The sequence below is a fragment of the Silurus meridionalis genome, chromosome 19 (genome assembly GCF_014805685.1).
Source record: "Silurus meridionalis isolate SWU-2019-XX chromosome 19, ASM1480568v1, whole genome shotgun sequence".
Classification (NCBI taxonomy): Eukaryota; Metazoa; Chordata; class Actinopteri; order Siluriformes; family Siluridae; genus Silurus; species Silurus meridionalis.
Genome location: NC_060902.1, coordinates 14,926,152 through 14,938,903, shown reverse-complemented (window position 1 = coordinate 14,938,903; position 12,752 = coordinate 14,926,152). Strand labels below are relative to the sequence as shown.

General features: G+C 38.6%; 2 protein-coding genes and 1 non-coding gene across 4 annotated transcripts; 2 read left to right on the top strand and 1 right to left on the bottom strand.

Annotated features, from left to right (window-relative positions):
• The first annotated feature begins 40 nt into the window (after positions 1 to 40).
• On the top strand, positions 41 to 5,306 carry gnl3 (guanine nucleotide binding protein-like 3 (nucleolar)). The gene is given in 17 exon segments (XM_046874543.1): positions 41 to 162; positions 696 to 884; positions 1,110 to 1,168; positions 1,401 to 1,428; positions 1,431 to 1,540; positions 1,629 to 1,748; positions 2,047 to 2,136; positions 2,260 to 2,395; positions 2,484 to 2,587; positions 2,686 to 2,830; positions 2,943 to 3,030; positions 3,354 to 3,531; positions 3,733 to 3,875; positions 4,034 to 4,170; positions 4,261 to 4,445; positions 4,835 to 4,871; positions 5,029 to 5,306. Coding segments are annotated over 16 exon segments (1,680 nt in total). The 5' UTR covers positions 41 to 162; positions 696 to 871; the 3' UTR covers positions 5,136 to 5,306.
• Positions 3,210 to 3,286, top strand: LOC124402652. The gene has a single exon (XR_006928765.1). It is a non-coding gene; the product is annotated as a small nucleolar RNA SNORD69 (small nucleolar RNA).
• A 92-nt stretch (positions 5,307 to 5,398) lies between the features above and the next one.
• Positions 5,399 to 12,616, bottom strand: glt8d1 (glycosyltransferase 8 domain containing 1). 2 transcript variants are annotated; one of them, XM_046874545.1, is made up of 10 exons: positions 12,444 to 12,616; positions 9,338 to 9,414; positions 8,568 to 8,666; positions 8,283 to 8,490; positions 8,092 to 8,200; positions 7,902 to 7,986; positions 7,708 to 7,820; positions 7,053 to 7,219; positions 6,615 to 6,727; positions 5,399 to 6,399 (listed from the first exon to the last, which is right to left on the bottom strand). In XM_046874545.1, the coding sequence occupies exons 2-10, from the start codon at positions 9,351 to 9,353 to the stop codon at positions 6,215 to 6,217; spliced, it is 1,095 nt and encodes a 364-aa protein (XP_046730501.1). In that variant the 5' UTR covers positions 9,354 to 9,414; positions 12,444 to 12,616; the 3' UTR covers positions 5,399 to 6,214. The 2 variants fall into 2 exon arrangements, with proteins under 2 accessions (XP_046730501.1, XP_046730500.1); XM_046874544.1 differs by having other exon boundaries at positions 9,338 to 9,419; positions 12,444 to 12,615.
• Between the last annotated feature and the right edge of the window lie 136 nt (positions 12,617 to 12,752).

Here is a 12,752-nt window from a genome sequence, read left to right as displayed (position 1 = left end):
TTGGGCAGCTGGAAAATCATTCACCGTTCATCACCAGAGCAACCACAGAAGATAAACACTGGTCATAAATAAAGTGGGAACGCGTTAGGTGTTTTTTTTTTTGTTTTGTTTTCTTTTTTGCTTTATTAAATGGAATATAAAGAACAATAAGTAATGAATGCGGTACGTAGTGCCTACATGTTTTTTTATTATTAAGAAGAAGAAGCAAATGATACTGATTGTGAAGATGGTGCTGATGCTGATGATGCTTTTTGTGATGATGATGATGATGATGATGATGATGGTGATGATGCTGATTGTTATGATGTTGCTGTTGCTAATGAGGAGGATGATGATGATGGTGGTGGTGATACCGATGGTGATAAAGATGAAGCTGAGGATGCTGAAGCGATGATGATGGTGATCATGATGAAGATGGTAGTAGTGATTATGCTGTTGATGATGTCGGTGATGATGATGATGATGATGATGATGATATCACTCAAATGAGGATAGGTTCCCTCTTCAGTTTGGTTCCTCTCAAGGTTTCTTACTCATACTATCTAAGGAAGTTTTTCCTTTCCACAGTCAGAGTATTATTGTTTAATAATTCTGAAATTCTGTAAAGATGTATCTTTGTTTATTATTATTTAGAGTAATGTAATAATAATGTTTTGACACGTGTGTGCTTCCATACAAAAAAAAAAATGAAACAGATTAAGAATAACTTGATGCTTTAGAAGTTACCGGGAGGTTCGGTTCGGTACTGCTTCTAGACAAATCCCGATCCGGTAGGGGCGGGACTACGGCGCAAAACCCGGTGAGGAGCCGGAACCGGAAATAGACAGCACGTGACAGCGTCGTGCTGAGAATCCTCGTGGCAGCGACAAGCATGAAGCGACCAAGTAAGCATGGTTTTTATTGTATAAATTTCCCTTTAATAAAAACCAACCAAACAAGTGAAGCATTGGTGTGTCATTGAAAGAGAAATTGTATTTATGAAATTTATATGTTTGTCATGTATTTAACGCGTTCTTGCAATCCTAGTGTTTGAGAGTGAATGATACAGAATATGCTAAGCTAAGCAGCTAACTAGAAGTACTTAAAATTATCTTGAAATTTCTCTCCAGAGTTAAAAAAGGCGAGCAAGCGCATGTCCTGCGCCAAACGTTTTAAAATCCAGAAAAAGGTAAGAACTCTGTCTATCATTCTAATAAAGTTAGTTTTATTGATCAGTGCCCTCAGCTACTATTTTGCTTTATGTCACATTACAAATGCACCATCCTACTAATAAACACTTTCTAGAGTTAGGGTATGATTTAAGGGTTCCTGCTCTATTATATTATAATCCAAATACATCAGTTTGATTTAATTTTTGACATTTTTTACCCCCCACCCCAATCCTGTGCACTTTCTTCTAGGTTCGAGAGCATCACAGAAAACTCAAGAGAGAGCGAAGAAGAGCGGAATCAAACGGAAGATCAAGAAGGACGTCGGCGTCCCGAACAGTGCACCGTTTAAAGAGGAAGTCCTGCGAGAAGCAGCGCAGAAGAAGCAAGAGGTAGTCCTGAATAATATATCTGACATGCCATATTTGTGCATCATGTATTACATGTGACTGACCTGTTGTTGTTTTTGGCACGGTGAAGCTTGAAGAGCTGAAAGAGAAGAACAGATTAGAGAAGCAGAAGGAGCGAGCTGAGAAGCGAAAGAAGGGCAAAGAAGAAAGCAGTGAGGACACGCAGGCGAAGAAAAAAAAATTGAAAAAGGTGATATTGTTTTTGATCCCAATCCTACAAATTTATCCTTGTTACCGCAATCCATGCTAATAATCAAGATTATACGCGTATGTTGTGATTTAATTTTTTCCGCACCAATCGGATCTGATTGATCTAATGTCACGTCACTCCTTAATCCAAGTAAATCTAGGCTTGATGTGATCCTGCACACACTTTGCTACTCTGTGTGTAAAATGTTCTTTCAGTCGGATTTCAAAAATGGCTAGTGGAGAAATTTTAAATGGAAAAAAATTTGATTTATTGTATGCTTGTTTTGTTGCTTTTTCAGGCAGAGAAAGTAAAAGCGCAGAGAGAAGTGAGGGCGGCTGTCTCAAAGCAGAAAAGCACAAAGAAGTTCAGATGCAGCGAACTGAATAAGGTGAAACCTCCTCAGACTCACCGTGGACTTTTAAAAGGAATTATAACATTATTACATAGGAACCGATTCTGTTGCACAGTCATTTGTGTGCGGTCTGTGCTCATTACGTTACGTCCTCCTCAGGTTATTGAGGCGTCCGATGTGATCTTGGAAGTCCTGGATGCCAGGGACCCTATTGGGTGCCGCTGCCCTCAGCTGGAGGAAGCAGTGTTAAAGCACGAGGGAAAGAAACGGCTGCTGTTTGTCTTAAACAAGATCGGTACGTACCCGGTGCGCTATCAGGAATTCTTTCAAAAAAACGAAAGATAACGGAGAAGCTGAACGTTTTTCTTCTTTTCCCTCTTCAGATCTGGTGCCTAAAGAAAATCTGGGGAAGTGGGTTCAGTATCTTAAAGCGCAGTGTCCCACGTTTGTATTCAAATCATATGCACACCTTGAGGACAGGACTGTGGTATGTACAATAAAAGAACAACTTTCTTCGTTTTTTATTTTTTTTTATTTAATGTTTCTGTAATAACCTTAATTCTTTTGTATATTTGATTGTTTTAGCTTAATAAGAAGCAGAGAGTATTGAGCATTCCTGAAAACCTGTGCAGAGCAGGAAAGTGCTTCGGCTCAGAATCTCTCATGGAAACACTCGAGCATTTGGCAAACAACAAAGGCAGTGAGAGCATGCTTAACGTCGGCGTCGTCGGTAAGGAACGAATTCAACACTTGCGATCAAACACAAAACTTATGATGCTTGACTCACGAATTGGTATCTTAAACAAGCACTCGCTAAACGGCGCTTATCCGCGTTTGTTCAGGTTTCCCAAATGTCGGAAAGAGCAGCATCATAAACAGTTTGAAAGGCAGCAGAGCGTGTCATGCTGGAGTACAGCGAGGACTGACCAAGTAAGTTTATTCAGTATAATTCCAACTAAACCGCAGAGGATCCCAGTTCAGTCTAAGACGTTTAATTTCTAAACAAAAACGTTTTAGTATATACAATCACAGAACATAACCAATGAAGGCTTTATTAGCTTTTTAAAGTCTGTGGCAGGACTTAGGACCCTTTGCTGTTTCTTTGTCATTTTATGAAGCATGATGAACTGTATTGATCTGACAGTGCAATGGAGTCTCAATTCAATCCAACCCTGAGCTTCATAGTGTACTTGTTTTTAAAATGCACAGTTAAGGAAACACTGGGACCGAGCATGGTATTTTTTTCTGCCTAGGTGTATGCAGGAAGTGCATATTTCTGATAAGGTGAAGATGATCGACAGTTCAGCCTTATTGGCAGCTCCGTCTAACTCTGGCGAAAAGCTGGCTCTAAGGAGTCTGGAGGTGGATGAGAAAGAGGTGAATCCTCTTGATGCTGTCAACAGTTTGCTGAAAGAGTGCAACCAACAGCAAGTGAGTGACTTTTTTTTTTTTTTTATTGTTTTGTTTATTTTACCCAGAGAAATCGTATTATTTATGAGCTCTGCTACATTATAAAAGTAAAATCCGTCTTCTGTTTAAAAATTTTAAATATTATCTGAAAAATGTTCTGACAGTTAAAACCCATTTGGGTCAAAAGGCGTACAGATTTACCCACACCTGTTTCGTTTTCAGATCATGTTGCAGTACAATCTCCCCAACTACAGAAATTCACTGGAGTTTTTGACCACATTTGCCAAGAAGCGTAGCTTGTTTCAGAAGGGTGCGCTTCCCAACACAGAGGAGGCGGCACGTATTTTTCTCAAAGACTGGACTGGGTGAGCTGCATATTTATTTATTGCAATAGTGGGCCTTAATAATACTTAATTGTTAACATTGAATGAACAATATTATTATTTTTTTCCTAGAGACTTAAGGGATCAAATCCATAAACCTGAGTACATATTGATCCATGAATTATGTGTTGATCTGACAGGGCTAAACTGAGCTTCTTTAGCAAAGTACCGGAGAAACAAGGCCTTCCACCACATCTCACGGAGGCCATGGTTAGAGAAACTCAGGCAGGTCTGGACTTGGACCGAATAAACACGGCAAACGTGCAGATTATTAAATGTACGTTCCATCTCATGTTTTTTATTTTTTATTATTATATCTGTGCATGGTGACATTAGATTGACAAATCATGATGCATTTTTCCCTTAGGTGTGCAAAATCCAAAACTATCTAGCACTATAGTGTTCAATTCAAAGGGCATGACTGCTGGAATTCTGGATGTCTGCGAAATCCCAGAGGAAAAACATGCACCGGGGGAGGAGGAGGAGGAGGATGAAGAAGACAGTGATGAGGACATTTTTGAGGAAACAGAAGAAATGGAGGACACTGAAGAGGTACTTGGACCGATTTATAAACAGTAGGACTGGGAACTGGCAGTTTAAGAATAATCTTCAACTATTAATAAATTGTAAACTATTTTCAATAGACCCCAGCCATTTCAGCTTCAGGTCTGTCATGGTGTTTAGGGAAATCCCAATCTAAATCCTGCTGAATGGATTTCCCATTTTTTTTATTTTTTTTTTTATTTACTTCCAGTCCTAAAACAAGTGATGAGTAATGATGAGTCCATTGTGTCATATATACTTGATGACTTTTTAATCCAACTCTGAACTCCATCACTGATCTTTTCCATTACTGGCCACTTTAGGTTGTTGAACTTAATACATCAAATTTTATCTAATCTCTGTATCCCCCCCCCTTTTTTTTCTCTCTCACATTTTAGATCCCTGAATCCAAGAAAACCAAAACTCAAATAACACGTAAGTAGTCAAGATTTTTTTTCTCTCCCTCTATTACGTCTCTCAACACATACGTAAATTATTAAAGCATCTGATTAACAAATACAAGCTTACATTTAGTAATTTTTACATTTGTGTTTTTTTTTTTTTTTCCCCTGACATGTCTTGACACTCGTAGGTAAACAGAAGAACGGAAAGGTAAACCCTGCCTCGGTCAACATTGACCTGTTGGCTGCTCAGAAGAATGACAACGATGCCTACGATTTTGGCACAGACTTTGTATAAGAGCTCGTATCTACCCAGGCAAGGTTTTATACCTGGAAGAATGAGTGTGCGTCATTGTGATATCAAAAGCGTATATTATTCACTGACTGAAACAGCTGGCTAAAAACACTTTTGTCAGTCTGAGGCAACCTGTTGTATATAGAACCGGATAATTAAACCTAAGTTTCTGTACTTTGAGTGAATTTCTTAAGCATTTTCGGCACATCCCATCCCAAGTGTCAACTGTGTAAATTCTTAAAGTTGAACAGTAACCACACACTCAATGAACAATGTTACTTAACTTTATTTAATAATATAGACTTATTTGCTTTATGTACAAATTTGTTAGCGCACACACAACACTGAAGCTGAAAGGGAAAGGATTCTGGAAAGGTCAAGCAATTAAACATGTTTAATCTTTGATACAACAACAAAAAACATGCTTTAAAATTACACATCTAGAAATAAAAACAAAGTGGTTCGGTTGCATGCTTGATAAGTAACAAACTGTGAGACTCACTGTAACAACTGTATACTTAACTATATGTTAAAGAAATCTAATAAATGCTGGACCTTTTAAATGTAGGCTGTAAGGTTTGAGGTAGAATTTTTAGTGTTTTTGATCGATTAAATGTTTCAACAAGCTGGTAGTGATTGCATGAAGCAATTTTAATACTCGATTAGCTCCAGTACAATATTGTTACCAAAATGGGGAAAACAAAATTATTTTGTAGATTTAAAACACCGATCAGATTCCTTTTGATCTTCCACCTATACAGCACTACTTTGTTTTGTGTAAACTCGCTTCCAAGCCTAATCGTTACAATGACGTATAGGGCGTGCTGCCTTTTTCTTGAAAGATACGGCAGTCAAAACCCACCCTTTCGAATGCTGAATAAAAACCCACGCAATACAGTTTTCCAGATCAAAAGTGATGAAACTGGAAAAGTGCAGAAAGATCATTTGAATTCTGAAGTTGTTTCCTTATAATTTAGATTTTGTAGGATCGCAAAAATGCTGTTTAGTACACAATTCTGATGCAACAGTGTGACAGTCCTGGCCCGGATCATACTTGTGTAAAGTGTTAGGATCAAGTTTTTTTACTTGTTGGCTGAGTGTCTTCTGATTGGATGGAATTTGCCTGTGGGATCCGGAACGTACCACTTGTCCCAAACATCAGTGTATGATGAGGCTCGGCCCCATGGCTTATAATGTCCGTTCCAGTGGAGGAGTTTTGCGGCGTTGATGAACTGCGAGGAGTAACGATTTCCAGCTCCAGTGGCTCCTGAAAAACATGATCAATAAAATGGATCCATTAAACCTTGACTGCACTCTTTTATACTGCTGCTAATGCTGTAAGGAATAAATCACGTGTGCTGGTATTTAAAAATCCAAATTTTATATGAAGCGTCATTTTAAGAATACAAACACGCCAGGCAAACTCTCAGGCAAAACTATTTAAGGCAAAGTATTTAAAATGAACTATTAGAAACACTTCACCGAGATGTCGGACGTGCCACATGGGCTCGATGCTGGAGTGGCGCTTGTAGAACACTATCAGCAGCGGTGGGGTAGTGAAGCTCTCTGCCAGCATGCTGTTGTAAAGACCTTCCCTAACGGAGGAGTAGAAAAGAATTCTCAGGACTGACGAAGGATGTACAAAAATGGCACATTGCCAGTGAAAATCGGTGCACAAGTCATCAAAAGTCTGTAGTGTTCTCTCTACTATATTAAACATTACTGGTCCATAATCATAACCAAGCCTTTTCTTCACAATGCTATTTGACCTTGAATTTTCAAACAAAGTATAATATACAAAGCAAAAATCTTTCAATACACGTGCTCATTGTTTTTGCGAGGATATATTAGAACCGTAGTTAACTCAACATCCCCCCCCTTGATAGTCATCCTGGCCTTTTTACCCTTTAGACGACTCACTTGACATTGCGCTCCATCCACATTTCAAGCTGCTGGGTGATGTTTTGGTGTTTCCATTCGGTTAAGTTCGCCACGATGACGCCGGGATTGAAAGAACACGTGTTTGCTCGCATTCCCAGTTTCCTAATGGCTTCCTTTTTGAAGTCGAGAAAGCCAATGTAACTGTTCTGTTAAAATATATGAACAAAAGCAAACACACAAAAATAAATCGATAAAAAGCCTGGACTGTTAAGAAGGCAAAGCAAGTAGCTCAGTACAAGCAGCCTTTGTGTGAAGACTATTATATTCAGCAAACTGACAATTACAGTGTCTGTCCAAAGCTTGAAAATCAGTCTTTTATGTTTTTTGAGAAACACATACATGATCCTTTGGTTTATATGCAGCAAATTTGGTAATGGAACAGTATAAAGATTTACTTTAACCAAACAAATATATAAATGCACAGATGTTACTTACACTGAAAAACCTCCCTAGTTTCATTTTAAAACTCAATGCAGTTTACATTGGTGCAATGTATCTCAATGCTGTTAGTACAGAACAGGTTACTTAATCTCCAAATCTCACTACCTCGTTGGCTAAAGACTCGGCAGGGGGGGGCCATGAAGCTTTGAATTTTTTTTTTTTATATTTATATTTTTATCTGACTGATATGTACCTGGTTTCCTGCTCCTTTAATGATGCCTTTAGAAGACGTAGAGTCACAGTCTTCTGAAAAAGCAGCAGCATGGCCAGGCTTTAGACTCATCTCAAAAAGCTCCTGGATGTCTCCTGTGATCGAAAGCAAGTTATTTTATCCTGGCAATGAGAAGTGAAAGACATTTGCAAAGTGGTCATGGACTTTATGGGTACCTTGAACAATAACGTCATCGTCCAGGTAAATTGCTCTATCCGTGTCGGGCAAAAAGTTTGGCATGTAAAACCTGGCAAAAGTGAGCTGAAAAAAAAAGAAAAAAAAAAGGAACATGAAGAAAATACATGCTGAGGAATTTCTTCTTGACATGTATAGAACATTTCTCGTTGACATGTTCCAAAAGATTACCGGTTTTTCCAAATCCGGTTGCTGAGGCTTGGAAGAAATCTTTCCATCCAGGATTTTCGGCTCAAATGTAATGATTTTGTGCTTGATGTCCGTTTTGCTCAACCAAGTCCTGATGCAAAATGGCTACACATTAGATTCATGCTCACGGAGGTATTGTTATGCGTGTATTAATAAAAAGCGTTGGCCTTTACCGGAGATGTTCCACAGACTCGTTGAGCGTCACGACATTGAAAACCACGTTGGCTTTGGTGTTTCTGTTGATGCTGTTCATGGCAGCTACGGCAGCGCCCAGTCTTTCCTCAGAGGCCGTGATCACCACGGGGATCTCCTCCCCAGTCCTTGCTTTATGCTCCGCAAAGAATCCGTTTTCAAAGGGCAGGATCGCACCTGGAGCTTCATCTGACAGGGGAAAAGACTTTTCACAGCACAGGGCTTAAACAGGAACAAAGTGACTCAAAGAGGTTGAGATTCGATACCTGAACCCTCTTGCTTCAGGAAGTCACTGAGATTCAGCAGATTGCGATGCACGATGATTAAAAAGGCGATTGAGATCAGGACGAGAATCACCACGTTTACTGTAACGAAACACACATACTACTTTATACTTTATTCTCAGTCACCTGTTGGAAATTTTTAAGAGCATCAACAATGACTTGATAACAGGTTTCAGAAGACTATACAGAATTTCAGTTGTGAGTCATTATATTTGTGAGCAAGGTATCTAAAATAATAGTGTTTTATGGTTCTTCAGGTATTATAAAGTTTTTAAAATGTACATCCTATTCTTCAGCATTATTTGACTCACCAATAAGAGTCGACTCGTCTAGAATTCGATTCCTAAATGTTCAAAGATTGAGGCATTTTGATTCATTTTAATGCGGTTCTAACAGTCAGCAAGAATATATATTATTTAATTGAATGCTATTTTTGAATTTGAATGATTTTGTAATCAACACCGAGGGGTTACATTTTTTCATCGCATAGATGTTATATGTAACTCTAAAATGCAAATAAAGTGGCAAAGGGAGATTTCAAATGTTTGAGCATAAAATTCAGTATTAGATTTGTAATGGACTTTCTGCAAAACAATATATAGAAACCCAATAAAAAAATAAAAAGTGGCACAATTTTTAACAAACAAAAGGGGAAAAAAGGGAAAGGAGGCTGGTTTTGACCTTCAAACTCCAAAAGCAGGAAGATATTACAAAATAAGAAAAAAAAAAGTGTAAAATGAACTGGTTCTTACCTCTCCTAAGTGTCATGTTGCTTTATTTGGACCCAGTAGATTAAGCAGGACACTGCATAACATCTACAGCTGTTCGTCTGCACTGAAAATGAAATGAACAATGTACATGGCTTTCTGAGCATCCCATTCCAGATTTGTTATTAGATGTCGACCGATAGAGGGGGGGACCGATACCGAGAGCTAGGTTGGATCGTACTTGCCGATAACCTATTAAATCAACTGCTGTTTTTAAAATGCATACTAGATTAAAAAAAAAGACAAACAAACACTTCATGTAACTTTATTACAAAAAAAAAAAAATACAAAAACAGCACTGAATCAGTAAAATGTGATAAATGAAATAAACAAGAATCTATTACTTATATTAATAAATACTGAGGATAATAAAAAACATGGATTGAAACTGAAACAGAAGTAACTAATAAATAAAAACAGTTACATCCAAAATGAATAAAAATGAACACTTCAAATATAAACACAATTTGATTTTGTGTCTCATGAGACAAAACAGCATGTAGTGTCAGTGCTTCACCTCTAGAGGCCGCTCTCGTACTGTATAAAGACATCGGACCTGGAAAAACTATCAGTAAACCGATTAATCTGTCTACATCGACTTATTATTCCTTTGTTGCTACAGATTGCTGAAAAAAAATCTTAAGGGAACACTTAATCATCACAGTAAGGACAAAGTCAATTACAACAAGGAAGGGAGAGAAGGGAGAGAATTACTAAAACAACATGGCTAGCATTTCATACTCTGACAACATGCAATGCTCTGAATGTTAGCCATCCTGGAATTACAACCATGCAGCTCGACTGGCATTTGTGCACCGTTCTCTTCACAGATTAGAGCGAGTTCACACTGAGCACGTGACAGATGTGAAAGATTCTGGAGATGCTGTGGAGGCATCTGCAACATCAATCAGCATGACAGATTTGACAGTGAGTCAGTGATGGGCTGCAAAGTAATTTATTTGGAGGGACCACGATGTGTTAAGCCGGGTTCACACTTTGCGATTTTTACAGTCCTTTGCGGTTTTTACATTTGTGAGACTGCACAAACATGATCCCCCATGTCACACTGTAGGATCTCAGTGGTCAATTTCAGATTGTACGACAGTCAAAGACAGACGCACAAAAGAAAAAGTCTCTTCTGAAGTTTTACGTCATCACGTTCAGACAAAAAACAATCTGTAGCGTTATTTTTGTTCGTGACATCACTTGATAATAAAATTCCATACAAACACTCCTTTTCCCTCCATAACTCAGTAAGTTCTCGTCTTTCTGTACAGTCCACCCTGACTCGTTTCCACATTTTCCCTGAGGTGGTTTGAAGTTGTCCCACTAATTGCCTCATAACATATCCTGAACAGAAATATTTTGTTCATTGAGATTCAACATGTGATTTAAGCGTTTCCCTAATTTTTTTTTCTCTCAGTGTAATGAGCTCCATTTTTCAGGGAAGCGTTTTTTAGATTTTCGTGTGTGGATTTCTGTTCCTTCAGCCACAAGAGCATTGATAATATCTGACTTCATGTCTTGGACCTCTTAGTCCCAGGACCTTTCAGACATGGATATTCAATGTCAAATGTTACCTTCTGGCTCTCCATTTTTTATGCTGCCACGGCTACTTTTACGTAACAATAGGGATATTTGTTAATGCTTATTTCTCTCTCTCCAACATTCCTCAATTCTCTCTCTTTCTATCGAATTAAACATGTTCCTGAGCTGCCATTGATCCTGTCCTGTTCTTCTTTCAGGATCAGCCTAATCCATTCCGAGGCCCTACCTCAGGGTGAAGTTCTCTTCAACTGAAGACGCACTGTGCAGCCTAAAGAGCCTGCTACAATGGCTTAGGACTACAGTTCTGCATTTGAGCGCATACCATGGAACAGGACACCTCAACAATGATGGAACTGTAATGAAGGGACGTTTGGTGTAACCCAGATAATGATGGGTCTCAATGTTTCTTCCTCATGAAGTCTCGGGGAGATTTTCCTTGCCATTGTCGCCACTCATTAGGAATAAACGTATAGGTATTAATAAATAGATTGTTTTAATATTATGTTATTCATATATCTCTTCTTTTGATTTCTGCAGAACCAGCAGTTTTTGGTACCAGCTCCACTCTACACTGTTATATAATCAGTGTATAACTTCTGTACAGGTGTACATACAAGGTACATGTACATACCCCTCTTTTTCCACACATATTGTGCTTTACATACATCTGCACTATTTTATTCAAATTTTGTGTGTATAACCTATACACACACACACACCTTACATACTGTACATCCTGCCTAATATTTCACATATATGTATACATATACCAGTGTACTTTATCGGCTTTTGCACCTCTTTCACTGCCATAGCCTTATAACTGTTTACTTGTACTTTAACAGTGTCTGCACATTTTTTTCACTGCTATAGCCTTTATATTTATTTGCTGTACATCTACTTACATATTTAAATGCACAATTCCTAGTATGTGCATGTTACCTAGTATGTTCTCGTGCATTCAAACTGCATTTCGTTGCTGTGTACCTGTATTATGCAATAACAAAGATCAATCTATGAATGCATGATTTAAGACATACTGAAGTGGATGTACAATCGTGTGTTGCCAGTTGTTTGGCTGAGGTGTGATGCTCAGGTGTCCGAAAACATTTGGCCTAAACATGCATGTAGGCCAGTGAATATGTACATCAGAACAAGTGCAAGATGCACATTGCAATTCACAAGAACTGGTGCTTAACATCAACACTAGCAGCTCTACAAACTGATCTACTGTAGGACAGTAACAGTAGCAGTACAGAATACAAAGACAAGCAGCAATGCACCACGTTATTGACCGTATGTGCAAAAGGCGTCTGTGTTTAGATCAAACTTTTATTTTTGCATCATCAGTCAGGATTCAGATGCAGATGTCGCGAAAAAAAGGCGAGTTTTCTTGCTCTTTATCGCGCGCGCACGACTGCTACACATCGCGCGAGAATAAAAGAGAAAAAAAAATAGCACAGGTTTGCACATTCAATAAAGAAAAAAGCCCTGCAAAAATCAAGAAAACCCACACGTGCAAAACACACGATGCTCACCGACTCACCTGCGTTTAAAGTCCCCCTGGGATTTTTTACCCAAAATGCCAACTCAACATCAGCAAGCCCCAGAGAGCCCGTGCAGCGGCACGCGACGCTTTCCTTGTAGAAAACATGCCAAATCCCTGTAACGCCACTTCCCCCAGATCATTACATCATCCCGTGACACGACAGCACGAGAATCCGATACCATTCTGAGCGTTCATATGATCTACAAATCCTCTCAAAAAATTCCTCTTATGTAAGGTGTTCATCATAGTGCCTGATTAAAAACGCTTTAAACTTGACTCGGTTAGAAAAAGAAATCTAGGATGTTT